The 24366-nt window shown below is 41.4% G+C and overlaps 1 protein-coding gene across 2 annotated transcripts in view; it reads right to left on the reverse strand.

Moving 5' to 3' along the window:
• Shtn1 (shootin 1) overlaps positions 1 to 24366 on the reverse strand; it is a 104467-nt gene that overhangs the window by 63293 nt on the left and 16808 nt on the right. For both annotated transcript variants that reach the window (XM_031390849.1, XM_031390850.1), the window contains exons 2-5: positions 24025 to 24077; positions 13542 to 13602; positions 4583 to 4677; positions 1101 to 1269 (exon numbers count right to left, since the gene is read on the reverse strand). In XM_031390849.1, the coding sequence (XP_031246709.1) occupies positions 1101 to 1269; positions 4583 to 4677; positions 13542 to 13602; positions 24025 to 24077 (378 nt within the window). The remainder of the gene's footprint in view (positions 1 to 1100; positions 1270 to 4582; positions 4678 to 13541; positions 13603 to 24024; positions 24078 to 24366) is intronic.

The raw sequence follows: 24366 nt of genomic DNA on the forward strand, positions 1-24366 counted from the left end.
AGGGAGCACCCTCCATCTGCAATCTTATCACCCAGGCAAAACAAGAAGCACGACTTTTAAACATGAACCAAATTGCACATGTTATTGAACCCATAACAGAGACCCAAATAAATACAGGGTATTGGCTGAACACAAACACAATTTTTGTGCTGGGGATTGAATCTTGGGCTTTACAAACACAAGTTTTGTGCTGGGGATTGAATCTTGGGCTTTACATATGGTAAGCTCTCTTTATACCTGGCTCTACCGCCAGCCAAGTCAGAGATAGTTTTAACTATACTTACCTTTCACTTGGGAAGTGTCTTAATGATGCATGCATGTGATGCACGCATATACACGCAGGCAAGACACTTGTACATATAAAATTTAAAAAATCTAAAACTAAAAATAAATCATGATACAAACTCTTAAGGTTATGGTAACTTCCCATTTCTAGCCAGTCCACACTTCTGAAGGTGCCTCATTCCAAACCAGTAATCCACAAAGCAAGAAAAAGATGCTGTTGTGATTCTCATTCAGACTCAGTTTCCCCTGATTGCCCTGGCTAATGAAGTCAGAAACGTTGCTGCTGGGACCCAGTCAGGAGTATTATCAAAATTCTTTCAATGTGTGTGCATGGTGTATGTCTGTACATATGCACATGTGTGTATAGGCACACATGTACGCACACTTGTGAATAGGTACATGTGTATGCATACATGTGTGTGTGTAAAGGCCCAAGGAAGAAGTCAGTTGTCCTGCTCTGTCCTTCTGCACCTTCTGCTCTGTCCTTCTGCACCTTCCCTCCTTGAGACGGGGTCTTGTGTTAAACCTAGAGCTTGCTGGTGTTCTGCCTGGAATGGCTATAGCAAGCCCAGTCTTTCCTGTGCCCATGCCCCCACCCCCACCCCCACCCCGGTTCTTGTATTTCAGGCATGTATATCTGTGCAGGTGTAGGTGTTGGTGTGGGTGCTGGGGATTTAAATTCAAGTCTTCATCATTGCTCAGCAAGTGCTCTTAATCACTGAACCATCTCTCTGGCTCCAAGTACTTTCAAAACTCCTCATGGAATTCTGGGGTGCCGGCAGAAGCCATACTCAGTTGCAACATTGGAACCCCACCTTTGATTTGCTTCTGACAGTGAACAGACACACAGGTCTCTGCCGAGGAATCTGTGTTGGTGGTTGGGTCATCATCATCGATGTTTATCTCCTCCGTTATTACGTCTGGCCCCAGTTTGGCCATGTATAGCATACTGATTCTTTTCAGTGTTTTATTTTCTTTATTTAGCTAAAAGTAACATAGGAAAAAATGGTTATTTTATCAACCAGTCAAATGAGTATCTTGGATTTTAAAACAATAAATTAAGTATATTTTTGTCTTACATACTCATTAACATCCAAGGAAGGATGTAACAAGTAGACTTATTCAATGAATAAACGACTCACACACTTTAACATTAAGTTTATTACTTTAAGTGACACCTTATCCTGAATTACAGCAGTAAGTAGAAATGCTGGTTGTAAACTTTCAGAAATTCAAGGAATTCTGGGGCTGGTCAGAAAGTTTAAACCTGAGGACACAAGTCCCCCCAGAACTCACTGTGAAAAAAAAGAGAACCCAAAAGTCATGCTCTGATACCCACATGCAGGCTATATGGCATGAATGCACCCACATTCATAGCATGCGTGCATGAGTGCACACATATGCTCACACACACTCTCTCTTCATACACACAAATATACACACACACACACATACACAACACACTATCTAAAGACAACGTCATTGACCACAGTTAATCAGCCAGAGTTAGTGCATATGACCACGTTTAGCCAATCAGATCTCTTTTCTAGAAAAGTGAATGCTGGGAGAAAAAGTTTCTGCATATTTAGCCACGAGAGGTGATGTCAATGTCAACCACCTTCTGCTACAGGATTGAGAGTCGAAGGGATCTTGCAGTAAAACCCCAAAGCAGGTGACATGCAGAGAGAGGCAGAAGCAACAGAGAAAAGAGCCCAGAGCTCCAGACCATTCTCATCTGTTGAAAGAAAAATACAAGATTTATACAAATGAAGTCTCAGTGAATTCTACGTAGACATTTTTGTAGAGCTCAAATTTCTGAATGTTAGAGAAGGGACTTCATTATTGTTGTCTTGTTAAAAGATAATCCTGCGCTGCTTGTCTGAAATGTCTCTCATTCACCTTACACTAGCTGAACTCATTACTGTATACAAATTTACATAGTGGCTACACCAGCATGGCACTCGGAAGAAAGGAGTAAATGAGATAGCTTTGGGTCTTATGCCTTCAGGGTCACTTACCAATTTAACCCACACAGCTTAGCAAAGCAGAGGGGCTGTACTTGTAAGAAAATGATAAGGTCAAATTATAGCATAAGAATGTACCATGTGAATTTTATTTTTTAAAATTTGTTTGTATGTATCTGTGTGGGGAATGTACCTAGGAGCAAATGCTCCCACAAAGGCCAGAAGGCATCTGATGCTCTGCAGCTGAGGTCCTATATGAGCTGCCGAATGTGTGTCTGTTTTTTTCAAGTCCCAAGAGTTCATTATACATTCTCAAAACCAAACTATATGTCTACTTTACAAAAGACTTCTTACAGATCAGGAGAAAATGGTGTGTACTAAGGGTCCCATTATAAGAATGGGTTTAGGGTTTAGCACAGTGATTGATGAACAGAAATAAATCCATCCATCACCCAGAAGTTTTGCAACATAATAATATTTATGCCACACTGTGGCTATGGGATAGATGAATTGATAGATAAAGTGCTTACAATAAAAGCATAAAGACCTGAGTTTGGATCCTCAGCACCTGTGTAAAACACCAGGAATTATAGAAGTTGATTGTGACCCCAGTCCCAGGGATGTAGAGACAAGTGGGTTGCAGGGACTTGTGGGCCAGCCAGCTTAGCTGAAACAGCATGCTGCAGTTTCAGCAAGAGACCCTGTTCCTAAATATTAGGTAGAAAGTGATGGAGGAAGATGCTTAACCAACGTTAAGTGACCTCTGGGATACATATACACATACACACCTCTACACACATGTACACACATATTCACAAGAACACACATATAAACAAACTCACAAATACACCCATACACACACACACACACACACACACACACACACACACAAAATACAAAAGAATAGAAGAGACAAAATCACTTTTAAAGAAGGCAATATTTGGATCAACAGTTACAAAGTATCATGAAAAGTCACCCCACACACCATTCTCTACTCTAACCACTATCCACCTTGTCACCTGAGGTGACCAGAAAACAGAACTAACCTGCTCAGAGTCCCACATGCTCCAAATGACACAATTAGAAATAAAATGTGCAAATGTGCAAGTGCTGACCTAAGCTCTTGCTTTCTTTAAACTGCCAATCCTAAGAGGCAGGGACCTCTTCATCTGAATGGATATAATGTTGACACCATCTTGGGCACTAGATTCAGTGAAATCAGCCTGGAAAAAATACATTGTTTCTCTGCTCATCCCAGAAGAAGGACGGGAAGGAGAGGAACATCCAGTATACTGGACTGAAAAACTCCAGGGATGCATAGGCAGTGCAAGCAGTGTGAGCAAGCCCATTCCGTCAAAGCAGCGACCCATAATGCTATGCAGGCATCAGACAAGTAGCAGGAAAGAAGTTCACTTAGAAATTCATATTCCTAGTTCTGATTCAGTATCTTATGAGTTTTAGTGCAGTGTCATTATGCAAACAATTAAGCGCATACCATTAGCAAGCACACTGCTAATGCATATGAATTAAATACATTTATTTATTTGTCTATTTGTTGATAGTAGAACTTCAGTCACATCCAAAGAAATACTTTGGAGGTGGGAGATATGAAGAGAAGGGGCGAACACAACCAGCATTACTAATGAAATTTGGCTGGAAATTGCTGTAATCCATTTTCTGATGGACGCTTTTTACCAAAATACATAAGACAGAGATAAAAACATTCTTTAATAATAATGTAATTCTGATGAGACAGAATATAGAAAATTACACACTTGGTAAAATCATCAGCTAGAGGCAATCAGTGGCGTGCTGGAGGTCACCTTCCACATGCCCTCCTCTGCTTTCATAAATAACCACCTGAAATGAAGGGCTCAAGCTGACTCTTTCATCAGACTCCAGCAGAAAATGTCTGTGTTCTTGTGGGAGACTCTAGTGTAACATCTACCCTGGGGACTACTTCTCCAGGTCAAATGGGTACCAATGCTAGGAACATACACACACTGAGAAAGAGAAAGAGAGAGAGAGAGAAAGAGAGAGAGAGAGAAAGAGAGAGAGAGAGAGAGAGAGAGAGAGAGAGAGAGAGAGAGAGAGAGAGAGAGGGAGAGAGAGAGAAAAAGAGAGAGAGAAACTTTTGTAATTAGAAATGGGCTTCATATACAAGCAGATACTTATAGAATCATATTCCAGGCTTTGAAACCTTACACCTCCCTATCAGAACAGAGCAGGAGAGCAGCCGCTCCTTGGAAGACCGAGTTGCGCAGAAGCCCAGGCACAAGCCCTGGCTGGCACACACAGAACCCAGGCTCACCCCACAGCTGGCACAGGCTCACCTTTGTCGCCAAGGCTTCAGCACTCTCTCGACATGTCTTCTCTATCTCAAGGTGGTTTTGCATGAAATTCACTTCCTCTATAACCATATGAGAAACTAGGAATGAAGAGGAAAGAGAGGCTCAGCATTCAGGAATTAGTCAACTATTCCAGAAGCCCACACACTGCCCCATGACCAAGAACAATGTTTCAATTCTTCCTACAGCTAGACCTATTGGCCTTGACTAAAAAACTCCTCAGATGTTGCCTTTGATTAAATCTCAGCTAATGTACGTATGCAGAAAGAAAAATGCACACATACAAACTACAAACCTTCTCAACTATTACATACATAATAGTTTAAAAGTCTCTTCCCCCCCCCTCTCTCCTCTCTCTGTATGTGTGTACACGGACACACACATACCTGCTGCATACATCCCTGTGCATTTGGAAGTCACTGGTCACCTTGGGATTCCTTCCTCAAAAGCCACCCACTTTGCTTTTTATAAACTAGGGTCACCCACTGGCTTGGAACTTGCTGAGTCAGCTAAACTCTCTGTCTAGTGAATGCAGGAATCCACCTGCCTCCTCCTCCCCAGTGCAGGGACTACAGACACATATCACTTCACCTGGCTTTTTGTGTGGTACGGGGGCTCAAACTTGGGTCCTTGTGCACAGTAAGCACAGAAGCTAGCTCTGAAGCCCCTAGAGTGTCTATTTTTTTAATGTTACTATCTCCATGGCAATAGATAAGTAAACAAAAGCAGCTTCCATAAAGAGTGACAATATTTTGATGAGCTTTTGGCTTGCCTAGACATAACTTGTGGATCTAATATGGAAAACGAGCTCATAAGAAATAAAGGGAAAATAACTCTTATGTTGATCTTGTGGCTGTCTAACAATGTGGTTAGCTAAGTTTGTGACACTCATCTTCAGCAATGACAAGCCAGTTCCTGTTATTTCAGGAACTCCAGGTCAGGACAGTGTGGCACCAAGACTTACAAGCCATGTGATGAGAAAAAAAGGTGCTCCTAAGCTGATTATTGCAACAACACACAGTATCACTGGGAGAAGGAAAATAATTAAATTTCACTTGGTATTTTATCAACACTTGAAAAACCATTTAATCTGTAGATTTTTTTTTGGTAGCTGTTTTATATAAATTGAGATTTAAAGACATGATAATTCTGACCTTAATGATATTTTGAAGCTTAAGCCAAAACATAAAAAAATAAAAATAAAAGAGTAAAGTTTTCCCACCTACATTTCTAGGCAGAAGAAAAATTTGACTCTCAACCTGAACTCTACAGATGTACATAAACTGACTTCCATTTGTTGGGCATAAGGAGGAAAAAAATTAGAGGACTACCAAACGTGAAACCCAACAAACTTGGAAAAAGCACCGGGCTCACATAACACAAAGACAGATTACTTTTGCTTCATTTAAGCTTAATTAACCTGCAATTATGATTAAACTCAGGGGGAAATTTTTTTCTCTCCAAATTAAATACAAAAAAAAAATATGTATTACTTCCTAAGTCTGTCCGAAGTTCTTATTATGTTAATATTCAAATTCATAAAGCAGAACTAAGTGGCCAGAAACATCTCTAACCTTGACATTTTTTTCAGGGGTAATAATCTGTTGCAAATGCGGGCCAACCAAAAACCACTTAACTAATTAGTAGTTGCAGTCACCGAGAAAAACATGAATCAACACTGTTATTACAAGTGGCACATTTGAGTGGCATCTAATTATGACTTGATGAGCCCGATACTCGCATTATCAACGCGACTACCGCATCCCATCAGGGCCTAAAAGCTGCTGATGGCATTGACTTCGGGAAACTCCCACTCAATGGTACAGCAGCACCCAACAATCGGCTTGGCAGGGGCCCCCCTCACTAAATGACACGTTAAGCGTAATTACTGGTAGACATTGTAAATAAACAGGATTGGAAGTGAAAATTGTACCAAGTGCATAAGACACAATCTGACACATTGGAAGTGGCAGCCTTAATTGAGAGTTTCTTTGACTGTTCAAGATCATTTCAACTGCATTTCTCAGAGGACAGTGATTATAACTGTGGAGACAGACGGCATAATGGTGTCAGCATTGCTGACGGAGCAGTGAATTAAATTGTATCTGCTGTGGAGTGAAAGCCGTGATGAGAGGCACAGAGGCCTTAGTGGTCTTATCATTATAACACAATGGTCATGTTGTCATCAACCTTTCTGGCTCCAATTGAAAAGAAATGATTGTGTGTTGAGGCCCCCCCCACATCTCCCCCCCTTGTCCTCTTCTATCTCCTGTTCTGAATAGAACCAATTTTCAGAGAGCTATGAAATCACGCAATAGGTCCTAAAATGCAGCTGCTTGGCATACAAACGGGTCCCCATTAAACTGGAATCACACACAATATGTGTTTATACCAGAGAAACAAATAGAAGCTGAACACGGGCCAAGTTTATTCACACACACAAAGCCCATGTAGCTCTTCATCAATGTAATTGCCTTTTATATTGTAGTTTAAATAATGGGCTCTATTATTTCCTTAAAATCCTAATATTCCTGGCATTTTATCACTATGTTTACAAGGTAGGTTCTTCAAAAATGTGAAGGAAAAGAGAAAAGAAACCTATACAATTTTTTTACAACATCAAATATTACTTTGAATTTTTTTAGCCTTAACTACTTGACATCTTCTGCCACAATCTGGTATTTCTACTCTCATAACAAAAACATAAACACTCTGAATTTTTCATAGGAATTTGACTTTTTATTCAATAACATTCCTGCTCGTGAAAGTAAGGGGGAAAATCATTCTGCAGTCAAGAGGCTTAGGCCTAGCAAAAAAATAATAAAAAAGAGGAGCCCTTATTTTCTGAACATTTTGTAAAAAGCTGTCCTGTGGTTTAACTTGTTTCTTCAGGCATTGAGTATGCTCTGCCAGGTGGGGGGAGGGGTCTCTCTCCCTCTCTTTCTCTCTCAGAAAGAGAAATGGCAGAACATTTTAAGCTGTGCTGTGATTTTTGGTTTTAGAAACTCGCCCAGTGCAAACCAACAGCATGGATACCTGCTTATCACCTCCTTAGGTTCCGAAGAAGAATATACAAGGGTCGTTTGTGTCTGTTAGAAGGAGTGCATCTAACTCTAAGGAGTAACCCAGAAGTCAGGTCACATGACAGAGAACAAAACTCATTCTGAAATTCGAATTTATTTGTCCTTTTGTTTTAATTTTACTATATTTGTGTCTGTGTGTGTGTGTGTGTGTGTGTGTCTGTGTGTCTGTGTGTCTGTGTGTCTGTGTGCATGCACGCATGTGTAACCACAGTGAGCTGTGGAGCTCAGAGGATAACTTGCTGAAGCTGGTTCTCTCCATCATACATAGGTCCTGGGGATTGAACTCAGGACACTGGGTTTGGAGGCAAGCACCTTCACCCATTGGGCAATCTGGCCAGGCCTTATTTGTCCTTTTCAGGGAATCCAGACTGTAAAAAACCTTTAGTTATGTATTTTTCTTATATCTATGACCCCTGAACAGTTTACCTATGATATTCTATTTTTATATGATACAATGTTTAACAGAGAAAAGGCAGGCTGGCAGAGCACAGTTATATAAACACACCTTTAACCCCAGCACTTAGGAGGCAGAGGAAGAGAGATATCTGTGAGTTTGAGGTCAGTCTGGTCTACACAGTAAGTTCCAGGTCAGCTAGGACTACATAGTGAGAGCATGTCTCAGAAAGAAAGAAAGAAAGAGAGAGAGAGAGAGAGAGAGAGAGAGAGAGAGAGAGAGAGAGAGAGAAAGGAAGGAAGAGAGGAAGGAAGAAAGAGAGAGAGAGAAAGAGAGAGGAGAAAGATGGATATAAATAAACTTTAAGGAAAGGGGCCCTAAGACTGTAGCTATGCTTTTGAAACAAAAATTCATAATGAAATATTTATTATCAGTAAATTTTATAGCAATACAAAGGCTAACATTAGCTTTGTCAAGTCAGTCAGGGGAACATGTGAGTGACACAGTATGTGTTGATGAAAGCTGGATCATAGATACAGGAGGGGCTCATTGTACCATCTTCTAATTTTTCATAGTTAAAAAAATGGGGCTAAGGATGTTGATCCATGAGTAGAGTGCGTGCCTAGCACGCAGGACATCCTGGGTCCCATCCCTGTCATCCACCACTGCCTGCTCCAGGAGACATGGTACATGACAACCCTAACACTCATGAGAAAGAGCAGGTTCAAGGTCATTCTCAGCCACAAGGAGATCAAGGCCAGACTGAGAGACATTAGACCTCATTTCAAAAATGAAATTCAATAAAATTAAGGCTTTGGAAACTCTCAAGTACAATAAAAGAATATTAACTAATATTTCTACCAGCTGTGTTAAATTGGCAAAGTTTGTCTCTCTTCAAAAATCCTGCACTCTTATATACAGGCCTTGAGAAGACACATCACACTGTAGGCTAAGGCTTCACTTGACAGATTTTTTTTTTTTTTTGTCTTTTACAAAATGTGCCCTTTATTAAGATGGGATTTTTAAAAACAGTCTTCATAAAGCCCTAGAACTTGCTCTACAGACTGGACTGGTATTACTCTTCTGGCTCTTCTCTTGTCCCTGCTTGTGAGTGCTGGAATTATTACAGGCATGTGCCACCAAATCCAGCTGTAAAACATGGATTTTTGTCTCATGTTTGTCTGGTTCTTTTATATCCAGAACTACACGAAGAAGGTACCAGGTCTGAGTTTGTGAACATCCTTCGAGAATGTTCTCTGCAGTACAAAACTGCTCATCATTTACTGAGCCTGCCTGTGTCTTTCTTTGTCCTAAGACTGTGGTCCCGTGAATTCTCAGTAACACTCCTACAAAGTAGCTACTGTCCTGGTATTTTATCTGAGGACGTGGGGGCCCAGAGAGGCAAAGCGCCACATTCCAAGCACAACTCTGATAAAGCCAAACCCGCATCTAGGGCTCTCCAGTTTTCTGTGGTCCTTTTAAAACTTGTTACAGTTGAGACTGTTAACACCAAAGATCTTGCCGCTTTAGCAAGCCCTTTCCATACCCCACCTCCCACAATAGGGCATCACAAGGATCTTTGAAGCATAGGCCCTGAACATAACAAACTCTATTCTTCAATACCATATTGTTTAAAGGGGTTGTTGTGGTTGTTGCTATTAGCAGTGGGGTTTTTGTTGCTGATGTAAACTCACTACTCAGCCAAAGATGAAGATGAACTTCTAAGGCAGCTGCGTCTACCTCATGAGTAAATCTGAGATTATAGAGCTGCACACCACACCCAATTCATATGGTTAGTTCTAGGAATCCAGCCTGATATTCTAACTGTGCTATACTCCCAGAAAGGCTTTCATGTGGTACAAATAGAACCAAGAAGTAGATGGGATTGTGGGAAAATGGGTGTAAACTTAAACATAACCCAGGATCTACCAGGGGGAGCCTCAAACACTCAAGGGATTTTACGGTGGGCACATGGCTTCCTTCTGGGGTAGTGTTCTTTGTGTGGAGAAACTCCACACAAGACAGGCTGAGGGAGAGCTGGCAGAGGACCAAGAATGACATAGCATAGAGCCGTGGCCAGAGCTGCATTTACCCTAGGGAAGGAAGGCCAAGCCAGGTCGAGCCAGGTCGAGCCAGGCCGAGCAAGGCCTGAGCCTCACTCGAAGTTCTCCCCACATGTTGAGAAGTAGATCCAGTGAGTAAGCATGAAGGAGACCTGACAGCAGCCAAGTGATTCCCCAGAGACATTCAAACCTATAGACTCCCACGGGAGACCCACATCCTTGGGCTTACAGGACGGACAATCACCTGATCCCAAGTACAGAGTGAGCTCTTTATGCAGAAATTCTCACTTTATCCTAAGCAGACTAACGCAGCAAGGTAGTTCCCACCAAATTTCCCAGCGGAGAATACTGTTCCGGCTACACGGGCTCATGCCTCATAGAGCTCGCACTAAAGATGTCAGTGACGTTCTCTTCCAAATCTCAAATTCTGTGCTCCATTCAAAGCAGGAACTGTTTATCTCAAATGCAGTTTTTAAGAAAACAAAATTCTCTTTTGTTTTTGTTTTATTTTGAGATAGGTCCTTGAAAAAGGATGGCTTCAAACTCAACCAAATACCCAAAGATAACCTTGAACTTCCAAGCCCTCGAGCGGGATTACAAGTATACACAACCATGTCTAGTTTTATATGGTGCTTGGAAAACAAACTTACAACTTTGCACATAGTAGGCAAGCACCCTACCAACTGAGATACATCCCTATCCCTAAGAAATAAAACTTTATTATTCCCCATTCTCTCTTTTTCAGACTGAAGAGCCATCCTGGGGCCAGCAGGATGGCACAATGGGTACAAGTGCTTGCCACCAATCTTGATGGCCTGATTTTGATCCCTTGAGCCCTCATAGTAGAGGGAACTGACTCCCTCAGGTTGTCCTCTGACCTCCATATGTGTACACATACTCACAATTAATGTACAAAAACATTCTTTAAAGAATTCACATTCTGACTTCCTGCCATCCGGACTTTAACCAGGCTTAATAAAAGCAAAAATTAAACACAGTTAACAATAGCAACTATTGTGTTACCATTTCAATGAGTCCTTTCAGGTCACAATCTGAGTTGCTCCTAGAATGATCAGCATATTTAGAGGAAAAGCCGCTTCTGAAGGGGCATGGTAGATAAAAACAATGCTTTCCACATTTGTTGTCCCCACTTTTGACGAATATAGGAGGCAAATCCCTACCTACCACCTACCTGTATCAAAGAATGCTGTTGTAAACGGAACCATAAGAAACCTAAACCATGCTGGGAAGTGGTGGCACATGCCTTTAATCCCAGCACTTGGGAGGCAGAGGCAGGTGAATTTCTGAGTTCAAGGCCAGCCTGATCAACAGAATGAGTTCCAGGATAGCCAGGGCTAAACAGAGAAAACATGTCTCGAAAAAAAACCAAAAAACCAAACCAAAACAATACAAAACAAAAAAGTAAATAAATAAAAAATAAAGAAACGTAAACCAGTCCACTGCACACAGCACAACACTCCACTATCAATAACTGAAACACAGGAACTAGCAACAGTTCCCACAGGTTTGCTCTTTCCAGGGGAATTCATTTGGATGTCATCAGTCCTACATTAGAGAAAGAGATCGTCTAAAGCAACCGCCGTTCATCTGTTCACAAGCAAGCAGTACTTCTATCATGTCTCTGGTCCTCCAGACGGTAATACCAACAAGATTACCCTGTGGTGGTCTTTGTTGCAGTTGTGACGAAATAAACTACCTTTTGAATTTTAACTGTAACACTTTACAGCTGTTTCATTTTTAGCAGGGTAAAATGTCTGGCCGTGTGGGACTGTCAGTACATGCTGCCTGACTTCAGAGCCTTTGCAGAATGATCTAGAAAGGCCCAACTTGCAAGGGAGAGGACTATTTTCTTGCAATGTCTGGTTCTTTGCCCATGACATATTCCCGTATGACATTTTTTGATTTGATCAGCTATGTTCTCATTTAGAGGATAAATAACAGATGTATGTCACATTAGAAAAAACAACCTAGTAAAAATTTAGAAGAAAACTACGATTGCTTTTCTAAGGACATAACCTAGCGAGAGTGATTTCAAACACTTCAACTCCATAAAATGGAATTTTGCTTCTTCCTTAACTACTGTTCTTAAGTCTAAGTCACCTGTAAGTGGCTTTCATAGTTAATATGCATAGCTTGATGAAGGGAATAAATACACCCTCATGTAGCCACTCACCATGGAGGCCACAGACAGACTCACTGCCTCCTAGAGTCTGTTTCCACAGACTGATTGGCTGGAGTGCTGGGACTCGACTCAGGGCCTCCTCACACATATAGGCAGGGGCTGTACCTCCCCCCACCCAAATGCATCCCCACCCTGCATGTAGAACTTTTGAAGTAAGATCTCTCCTGTTGAGAGTACATTTATAAATATACAGTGAAGTTTCAATGGCTATGTGCCCTGTCATAATTTCTTTTCCTTGAACTAACCCAAGAAACAGATCAGATTCTATAAAGACATGAGTACCTGCCAGGCATTATTGATGATGTTTTAAAAAACCAGAGACAACATTGAAAAAACAAAGTTACAATGCCTTATTACAGTATAGATGACATATTATGTATAATCACTAATAGTGTATATAAGATGTGCTGAACAAAAATGTGTAGTGTCCAGAAATAAAAAAAATCAGAGCATATTCATATACTACTGTATACTAAAAATGAATTCTAGATATGTGCATCAATATACCTATATGACAAATTATAGCTTAAGCACAAAAAAATGTTTTTATAGTTACCTTATACATGTATTTAATAATCCATATGGCATAAACAAAAATATAAGGCCATGAAATGATAGACCACATAAATAATTGTGGTAGGGGTTAACCCTTAGAAGGCAGAAAAGGATAGAGAGCCAAGAGATACAATATTATATTGTATATATGATTATCTTTCATGTGTATGTGGTTTATATAAAATATAATTAAAAAGACAATAATTAGAACTGATTTAGATTTCAAATGCCAAAATACACATACTGTTTACTGAAAGAAGAAGGCTCTAAAATGGTATATAACTGTACACTTTTTATAGAAACACAATACTGCGTACATGAAAGACAACACAGGATAGAATATAAAATACTAATTTTGGCTTTTCTCAGGGAGTAAAGGTAACCAATTAATTTTGTCTTCCTTTGATTTTTTTTCTCATAGCAAACTTTTCTTACTACAAGCTTAATATTTTTAACACATTTATAGGATATTAATGCTTATTCTATTTCTTTCAAAATCACAGTGATGCCAGGGCATTTTTATTTTTCACAAATGGGGATTGTTTTTGTTCTCTTGAGAGTATGATTCGTACACCTGCAGCCACTGGGTCTACTCACACACTCCCCAAAGCCAAGTGATTATTACTCCACTGAAATGCTTACATACTTTTCTGAAACTCTTCCAGTTTTTTAACAGCTTCATCTCGTTCTTGCCTAATTTTTTCACACTGAAATAAAAAAGAGAAAGAGATGTTAAACTCATGATGAAATGTAACTTTGACAAGGCAAGAAGCAAGAATAAACTCACAGCAGGGACACTTTTCCTTTCTCTTCTTGTATTTCTAGACACAATTCCTCTCGGAGGCTGGAAAGTTAGCTCAGCAGCTAAGAGCATGTGCCACTCTCACAGAGGATGCCAGCTCAGCTCCCTTGCCACGCAGCTCACAAGTGACTGACTCCAGTTCCAGGGAAGCCTGATGGCCCCTTCTGGTCTCCACCTCTATTAGGGTGTATATACACTCACACAAACACACATGCAGACACATAATTAAAAATTAAATTAGTCTTAAAAAACTATCTTTCCACAGTCCCAGTAGTACCAGGTGTCAGTGCCACTCGCCTAGTGTGATACGTATGCACTTTACCCAGCTGAGTTTCTAGGAGTTTCTGGGATAAGGAGTCAATCACTGCTCATTATCTCCTTGGTTGGTAACTGACTATCCTTGAGTTAAAATGTATTCCTTTCAGATGTCTGAATTTGAGGCCAGCCTGGTCTACAGAGTGAGTTCCAGGACAGCCAAGGCTATATAGAGAAACCGTGTTTGGGGGGTGAGGGTGGAAGTATTCCTTTTAAGTTGGTAACATTGACTACCCTTGAGTTAAAATGCATTTCTTCTTTAAGTTGATCACATTGACTACCCTTGAGTTAAAATGTATTCCTTCTTTATGTTGGTAACATTGACTATTCCTGAATTAAAATGTATTCCTTCTTTAAGAGAATATATATGGCCTGCTACACTAAAGAACCACTGAGATGTCAAATCCATCTCAAGGACAGTGAGATGGCTTAGTGTTAGATAAGAGTGTGGGGCAAGCATGAGAATCCCAGTTCAGATTCTCAACATCCATGCAAAAGCCAGCATGGCTCTATGTGCTTTTATTCTAGCTTTGGGAGGATGGAGAGAAACAAATTGCAAGAGAGCTGGTGTACAGTAGCAAACCATGACACTTGAAAATTCTTCCCTAGCTTCCATGTGAATATGTGGGTACTTGTGCACTCACATGCATGAAACACACACACACACCTTTATCTGTATGACACACCCATGAAGGGAACACAACACATGTCGCAGGTGCTCAGAGCTGAGTCAGTAAAGCTGACCATTAAATTCTAGCTTAGCTCTCTCTCCCCATACACTAGTCAGGCTGGCCAGACATTATGTCCCTCAGAGGGCATGCTGTTTCATTAAGGTTTCCTGTGGGACTCCATCCTTTGTAAAAACACACTCTGTCTCGTAGGGTTCCTAGCTCCAATTTAACTGACAGACTATACTTACTGTTGTTGTTTTCTTTTTTTTAATTATTTTTTTTCTCTCTCTCTGTAGCCCTGGCTTTCCTGGAACTCATTCTGTAGACCAGGCTGGCCTTGAACTCAGAAATCCGCCTGCCTCTGCCTCCTAAGTGCTTGGATTAAAGGCATGCGCCACCATTGCCTGGCTCTGTTCTTGTTCTCCTATATATTAAAAATTCGCTTCAGAGCTCAGGATTCTCAAATCATCTTTTCACACCTGGGTGAGCAATGATAGACCATACAACCTGTAACCATGACACTGCTGGCCAGCTGCTTCTGAATGTTCCTCTTATTTTCTGTAACTGGTTCCTGTTTACTTTGGACCTCCCCCAAACTTCTGCCAGGCTGTTCACCCCACTCCAACAATACACAATAGAGCTGAAGGCTCAAATAGAATCCAAATTTCTAACGAGACCAGAAGACTTGAGTCATGATCTTCCAGTACAACAAAGCTAGTGTTTTACTTTCTAATTAATTCTATATTTCTCCATCTAGCATTTCTGCAAGTATGAGGTGTCCTCTGTAGACATAGCTTTATCACAAGATGGTGTTATAGGATAACATTTGATGTCAAACACTTAAGTGTCTCATGTACCTCTCAAAATTCTATTTAAAGGAATTAGCAGGGTATCCAGTTCCGCTTATGTACCCAGTTCATTAAAACTTTGCATAATGAGAATGTAAACAGTGATGGGCCTCAGTACTCTACCTAGTCAGACTGGAAAAGGCACTCAGTTCCTTCATACACCAACTACCAACTCAGACTCAAATTTCCTGGTCAGCAGTAGTGCCTGGCCTGTTCCAGCTGCCCAGAGTGGAGACTTGAAGCCAGTGCTCTCTGTTCATAAGACCCAGGTGGACACTCTGATTAATAACAGATTTTAGTCCAAGGTGCAGGGAAGTGGTTGTGTAGCGTCCAGCACACACTAACCTCTAGTTACCAACACAGTTGCAAGCTGTCTCTCAACCCCAGCTGTGCTCTCTCAGGGGTTTTCATGTTGCTTTGCTTTCTATTTTCTGCAACCACATTATGATAGAACTGGCAGCCACTGAATTTACCATCTGCTATGCTGAAAGGCTGCAAGGGGGGAGGGGGCTACACATGCTGCAAATACAGCTACTGACTGCACACCAGAACTAATCAAATAGGAAGGGTGCGCCCACTTACGAAGCTAGAATGCAAACACCCATTTAGGACATCATCTCAGGTATAGGCAGAGAGAGATGTCCTCCAACTCTTCTCCCTCTCTACCAACTCAGAGACAATACAGGGAGCACGGGCATGCGGCACTGCTTCATCTTTGTGCTACAAAGACGCTGGTACCCTTTCTACTCTCTCTCCTACCCTGCCTGGGCAGCTGTACCATCTGTAAAGACTGTCTCTTTTTGTGTTGAGAATTGCTCGTGAAAACTTTGCAATAGCAACAGATGTTCTTTGGACTACATTATTTAATCAGGAAGCTCAACAATGCTCTATAGCTCAGGGCTGGAGTCGAACCCAGCGGCCCGTGCTGGCTGCTTTAAGGAAACTGAATAACATTCCAGCTAGTCTGCAGACTCAGTTTGACTCTTTAGAAGGTGATAGATTGACTAGAGAGGTTGGCCTTGGTGGTTTTAAAAGCCCTTCATATGAGAAGCCCAGGGTATTCTCCAGATAGTATCATTAATACTCATCTAGGCCTGTGAAAAGCTTGCCTAGCTTATCTGAGAGCATGGGAGGCTGGGATGTGGTGGAATGGCATGAGCCAGCATCTTCCAGTATGAGGTGGTATCTTCCAGCATGGCTGGTATCTTCTCTGCTCCCTCTCTACCTATCAGCTAACACTGTCAACATAAATGTCTCCTTTTCTTAGTTCATTAGAAGCACTAGGTAGATGTAGATAAGATTTATAATCTGCTGTATGTGTGATTTATGCAACAAAACTTCAACATTCCAAACTGTGTCCAATTTCCATTAATATTTTATCATCCCAATACATACATGTGACAAAGAACTGCCAACGAATCGAAAAGACAGCTTGGAGCCCAAAAGATAGACTCCACATACCTACAGGACAAACGCTGATAGACAAGTAAGCAAGCTCCTAACACAGACTTAAGTGGAATTCTGAACAGTTATCTCCTGGAACCATTCCATGTCTCTATTCCCTTCCTTTGTGTACTGACCTGTCTCAGATCAGTGGTTCTCAACCTTCCTAACACTGCAACGCCTTAATATAGCTCTTCCTGTTGTGCTGATCATCAACCATAGAATTCTTTCATTGCTACTTTATAACTGTAATTTTGCTATTGGTATAAATCACAATATAAATATCTATGTTCTACAATGGTCTCAGGTGACCCCTGTGAAAGGAGGTCATGATCCACATGTTGAAACTCACTGCTCTAATGCCAGGCACTGTGTTCAATGCTGACAGGGACCTGGTGGGGAACATGCTAGATTCTGTAGTCTCACAAACTTAGGATTCACCAGTCAAAGTCAACAATGAGAAGAGCAAGATCTAAGGACCAAGGACGTGGGCTACAATGACAGAAAGACTGCTGGATTGCACATACAGAACTCGGACAATTATGCAGCCTGAGAGGAAGTTTAGCCCCACACCATCTTTCTTAAAGTTTATTCCTTTCCTATCCCAGCAACACTATTTTAAAATGCTCACAGCATCAGAGCCAGACACTGGGGCCTCCTTTGGAGTCTTTGGTGGCACTGGGAGAGGACCGTTGAGTCTGTCTTCCACCTAGGTCATCGTGGCTCCACCGGCCTGTGCTTTCTGGATCTGCAGAATCTTACCCCTCAATACAGTCAGTCATTCCCTCTACGTGGGATCCTGTTGCTCCCTTTCTCCTTTGGAGTTCTTCTTTCTTCCAACTGAAAATTCTTTCCCTCCAATTCTCACAGGCGATAAAGGAGGAGCAGCCGCCCCCACCCAAGCTGTCATGCAGCGGTCTCTAAACTCTAGGTATTGTGTGTGAGATGGAAGCACATGTCATCAGAACTGAGACCCTCGCTCTTTGTTTCTGGATAGATTGCTGTTAATGAGAGACTCGTTTTCACTTTCAAACTGCTAAGTAATTACTTTTTCTCTGGCACAGCCACTTGCCACTCCATCTCAAAGAAGCCGCATGTATGTGGATGTATTATGCATGAACAGTTAACATAATGGGCGCAGATCTTGCTCTTTAGAGTGGCTTCTTTATTGATTTTTTTTTAAAAAATAATATACTTGGGACCTTCACCTCTGAATATTACACAAGAGGATGGAACCATAACAATAGACAACCGAGCCAAGATGCAAACACTATCATATATCTTGCTTCTTGAAACAAGTCTTGGGAAGTGTCTGTCTCCCTCTCTTTTCATTCATTGTCCCTGGCAGGCTGACAGAACTGCCTGATGCACTGTGACAGTAACTCACCCAAAGGACTTCTAATCAGCCACTTAAACATTTATGCATTTCAAAACTCAATCTCTGAACATAACATTGAACATAAACACTATTTAATGGTAGACATTCTTCTGTTATACAGATTCCCTTCTTCTACACACTGGGCACACACATGCGCATGTGCACACACACACCAACACACACACACATACCACCAACCCCCTAAGAAATGTGAATGCCACTCCATTCAAAGCTCAATGAGGCTTTCCCCTAACATAGTAAAGAAGAAGAAAACACCCAACCCTAATGGGTTATGACAAAGATTTCAAGCAAGTCATAAGAGCAGGCTCTTCGGCTGCAGAAGGGTAGCTAACAGTTGGATACGGTGATGGAGACATAGCGAAGAAGCATGTTTTGTTCAGCTAATTCTAAAACACTCAGCTGTCTATTTTTGAATGTGCCCCCCCAATAGACTTAGAAGCATTTGTTAACATCGATGCAACAGGCCTTCTGCCCTTCTCACATACTATTCATTTGTGCCATTTGGAAAATGGGCAAAAATAATGGAGAGAAGCTGTTATCCTCTTGCTAAAGACCAAATAACACACATAAAAATCTCAGGGTTTTTATGTTTTACCAGAACCCACAGCATGTTATTGTTTCCTATTTAATGTTGAGATAATAATAAATCCTCTTAGTTGATGAGACAAGCCCATAAGGGATATACAGATGGTTTATTACAAAAAAAAAATTATTTTCCTACTTGTAAGAAAGCTCGAGGAGACTTAGAGATAAGTGACTTGTAAATTCATCATTAAAAGAGACTAAAAGTTTGCACGTGGGGGGAAAGCAGGAGTGGAGTCCCCTTGCCTTGGCGTGTCCCAACCAAACTGTAGAGACTCACACGACAATGGTGACATCACAGCTCTTTGTCAACTGGTCTGTGTCCCTTCATTAATAGATTTACTAAAAGGTAAAACTTTCATATATTTCCCTTCATACTTCGGTGGCCAGAAAGCATTCAGCCAACAGATTTTCCTTCAATCACCTCCTGTATAAACTCAAACAGATCCTGAATCCATCTTCAAAGACTTCCATGAAAACCACAAATGACTTACATCTACTGTTGGGGTGGGAGAAAGGGCTACAGAGGAAGAGAGTGGTTAAAATGGTAGCCCATTGGAAGATGAGTTAAGGGGACCCTCCTAGCCTGGTGACCTGAGGTAGATCTCTGGACCCAAATGGTAGAAGGAGAGCCCTGACTGGCTCCAGCAACTTATTGCCTGACCTCCACATATATACTGTAGCATGCACACTGACATACATGTACATACATACATACACATAGAAAAAAATAGATAAATGTAACAACAACAAAACCAACTGGTCCACCCCTAAGCCTTACATTCTTCTTCTTCCAGTGTTCTGATATAACTTATAGAAGTATACGTACATACATGAATTTTCCTAATAAAAGATTAATTTGATACTTACATTTCAGTTTTTCAATATAAACTAACCAGGGGTGCAATTATGACCAGAAAAGTATTGGTTCTTATAAATTTGCTATGGAAAATTCATACATTAATATTAAAAAGATAGAGATGCTCAGTCTGTAAGGTGCTTGCTGCCCAATATGAGGCCCTGAGTTTTATCCCTTGAGTCCAAATAAGATACCATTGGACGGAGCACAGGGTCCCTAATAGAGGAACTAGAGAAAGGACCCAAGGAGCTGAAGGGGTTTGTAGTCCCATAGGAGGAACAACAATATGAACCAACCAGTACCCCAAAAGCTCCCAGGAACTAAACCACCAACCAAAGAGTACACATGGAGGGACTCATGGCTCCAGCTGCATATGTAGCAGAGGATGGCCTTGTGGGACATCAATGTGAAGAGTGGCCCTTGGTCCTGTGAAGGCCTGATGCCCCAGTGTAGGGGAATGCCAGGGTAGGGAAGCAGAAGTGGGTAGGTTAATGAGCATGGGGAGGAGGGATGGGATAGGGGAGTTTTTGGAGGGAAAATGAGAAAAGGGGATAAAATTTGAAATGTAAGTAAAGAAAATATCTAATAAAAAAAAAAAAGATACCTGGGTGTGGTGGCACATACTTATGACCCCAAAACTGAGGAAGCAGAGCCTATTAAATCCCCATGGGCTTGCTGGCCTAGCCAATTAGTGAAGTTGTAAGCCAATGAGAGAACATGTCTCAAACAAAACAATACCAGAGGAATAATAGATACCCAAGATTGTCCTCCAACCAACTCTCTCTCTCTCTTTCTCTCTCTCTCTCTCACATGCACACACACACACACACACACACACACACACACTTATTAAAATAAAACTAGGGCCTTTGTAGAAAGAGTCAATTTACTCTCTTAAGTTTACCTGTTTATAAAAGAGCACGGAACTGGGAAGACCCAAGTATGAATCCAGACCTCCACTAACCTCCTGTAGGTTCTCAGGAAACTCACTTTCTCAAGCTCTTATTTTCGCTTGTGTAAAATGAGGCTAAAACAGTCTGTCTGAACCATTTGTCGTGGAGGTCAGAGGGTGCTTATACCCCGTACTGCTCTCTAAGTAAACAGAGCCTTTTGAGTTGCTGCCTCCTGTGCAGAACCTGTATCCTTTGAGGAGGCTGCTGCAGTCACTGAGGTCTGATTAAGAGGAAGCAGATCTGTTGTCTCTTATCAGCACGGTTCCTGGCCTGGCAACAAGGACAACTAGACTTCCAGACGCACAGCTGGGAGTCATACCTTGTCATTTTTTCCCCTCTTTCTACTTTGCCAAATTTCCCTACATTGAATCAACTATGATTAAAAAAAAGAAGAAGAAGAAGAATCCTTCTGGTGACTACCCACAATAGATTTAATTTAACTGTGGGCTGGGACCCCACAGAGGAAAGATGGCCGCCTGTATTTGTTGATGTAGACAGGATAAAGCTCACACAGCCGGGCACAAGAAAGTGCTTTCCCAGAGAAAACGATGTCCTCCATTTACGGCCTCCGGAACTAAAGCTGCTTTTACTCATTCTATGTTGTATAAAAGGCTTTTATTATACACTTCTCTCCTTTGTAACGACCCCCCCCCTTTGGGGAAAAGTCTGCAGTAATAAGCAAGCCAGTCTGTTAATAGAAGGTAAACAGAGTAGGGTAGACTTAAAACCACTCACTCTCCTTTGTCTTACCCAACACACAGCATTCCATATTGCTTTCAGCTCTTTTCTTCTCCTTTCTGTTAATAGTTATTTTTAAAGAATTAGGACAGAAACAGGTCAATAACGCCTACAGATGCTGCAAGCCAGTCAGACCGTCCTCTGCTCAAAGAGCAAGGAAATGGTTTACTGGGCCGGTCCTTCTTTTAACCAACCTGTAATCCTGTGTGCACAACAGACAGTTCACTGCAAGCCTCACCAAAGAAAGTAGCTTTGGGTTAAACAGGTGCAGCTAAGTGAAGAGGGCGAGCAGGCATTACAGACCACCATTTCAGGGCATTCAGGGTCCATCGTGGATTAAGAGACAGAAAAGAGAAAACAAAACAAAGCAAACCATGCAGCCTCTTCCCTTTTCTGTTGCAGGGTTTTCTGTCCCTTCCCTTCTCTGGCACAGGAAGCAATACCAGTTTGCTATCCCTCCTCCTATTTAAACACACTTTTTACTTATTACTACCATGCGTATGATATGTATGTGCGTCACATGTATGTGCACATGGAGACCAGAAAACAACTTTGGGGAAATGGTCCTTCCCTTCTACCTGATTCTGGGAATCAGACTTGAGACTTTTGGTTTCTACAGCAAGGGTTTTTAACCTGTTGAGTCATCTTGTCTCTCCAGACTCCTTTGCTCCTCCCCTCCCTATTCACCCAAAAGCAGATGCAAAGCAAACTCTGTAGACCTCCTCCTGGAACTGAAGGCTGGTTAGACCTCTAAACAAAGGGCAGCAAAAAACCTACCCTGAGCACCCCAGGAAATTCACTTTAAAATTATGAGATTCCAGGACCAGGGTGTAGGCACACCCTCTCGTCTACTTGATGTCCCTGGGACTTCTGTGTTTGGGGGAATTCTGACAGATCTGAAAATCTTCTTTCTAACTATTCTTCATGGCCTTCTTGCTTTAGAAAGAAAGTTATTATCCCTTTCCACTTTGATTTTTTTTCAGCTACCCCATCTAACCATTCCCTCTGTAGTTGAAGGGAGGAAGGGACAGATTTCAGAGACAGGGCACAAGGGAGGGCTCAGATGTGGCCCAGTGTTTGAAGGTGCTTACTGCTCTTACAGAGGACCCAAGTTCAGTTCCCAGCACACATGATGGGTGGAGTAGCCACTAGCCTCCACTGGCACCTGTACTCATATCTACACACCTACATAATAGATACACCCATACATGTAATCACAATAAAATAAATAATTGTTAAAAGCAAGAGAGCCTTTAAAGATAGATTTAAAACAATGATCTAAAAAACAAATACAATAGTAACTGAGCTAAAGCACTTACCATTACTATCATCAGCCAAACTATACCCAGGCAACTGGTAAATTAATGCTTGAAAAAGTCTAACATTATTCTTAACAGCCCAATAAATTAAGTCTGAATATACTACAGATTTTACAACTATCTAGGTGACTATTAACTGTTGTTATAACCCTTGGTCTGAAATTTAAAGACGAGGCATCATGATCATAGCAATCATAATCTTGTTCTTATTTAAAAACTACCATAGACTTCTTAATCCATCCTCTGATAGGGATACAGCTTTAAATATTTTGCTTATCTCACTTGATAAAATCATATTATTTAATGATTCTAAGTAAAAAAAAAACATTTTAAATTTTTATATAATTTTAAAGACAAACCCATAGTTCTTGTTTTTCTTTCCTCATTTTGTTTTCTATTTAGTGCTTCTATTTTTCTACTTCCTACCTCAGCTGACAGGAGGGAAAAGTGCACACATACATACATAAACATTCACACATCTCCATTTGCTTTTTGATACAAGATCTCAGTCTATAGCCCAGGCTAGCCTCAAACTCACGGCAATCCTCCTGCCTTAGCCTCCCAAGTACTAAGATTACACAGTCATGAAGCTCTCACATACGGCACTCACAAATCTTAAGATTTTAAGAGACAAAAAAGGAAGTTCACAAAAGAAAACAGAATCTGTTTATTTAATAGTTCAAAACAAAACTTGCAGATCCTGTGAAAATATTCATTGTACCTACTGTCTAGTTACACTGCATGTTTACTATTCCCTCTGTAGTCACCATGCGTGTTTATCACTCACACAGATAGCAGAAGCAAACACGCAAAGAGTGTATGGAAACAGTTAGCTAAATACCAATACCTAGCTCCCTCCAGCACCCAGCAAGTCTGGGCCCCAGCTCATCACCAGTATCCCAAACCTGACTATTGGAGAAAAGTACTCCGTGAGTCCTTACATGGCTTAGCCTAGCACCTGGCTACACACTTAGCTGCGTCCTTAATCTCCCAGGGCTGTGCCCACTGTAGCAAGCCTGCTATTCTTTACCATCTGGAGCCTGGAGTTGATATTAGCATGAGCACACACACACACACACAAGAGAAAAAGGAAAAGGGGGTGGGGCACCCTCTCTCATTCACTGAAATTGGTGGCTGAGCTATGCATTGTGCTGCCTAGACATTCACACTTGTAAGAAAAGGGAGGGGTACTGTACGAACCTTCTCCTTTGTTTTCTGGTTCTCTGCTCGAAGGTCTTCATATTCGCCAATTGCTAAAAGAAAAAAAAAAAGCAACATTACAACTCTCGGAAGTTCACTGTGGGAAAACATGTGACCTCAGCAGATCCCCCAGCAACTGTTCCCTAGGGTTGGAGGAGGGGAGAAGCTATCAAAGGGCTTCTGCTTTCAGGACTCAGATGTGAGCCCACCACACTAGGCCATCAGGGAGACCCAGAAGTGACCCTTGAAAAGCCCTCCTGATGCTCAGAGCTTCATGTGAAGTGCTCAGGCCCTGCCTGCAGTCCTCTCGGACACTATTCACCTGCGGCACTCACATCAGAT

Source organism: Mastomys coucha, unplaced genomic scaffold, assembly GCF_008632895.1.
Source record: "Mastomys coucha isolate ucsf_1 unplaced genomic scaffold, UCSF_Mcou_1 pScaffold21, whole genome shotgun sequence".
Classification (NCBI taxonomy): Eukaryota; Metazoa; Chordata; class Mammalia; order Rodentia; family Muridae; genus Mastomys; species Mastomys coucha.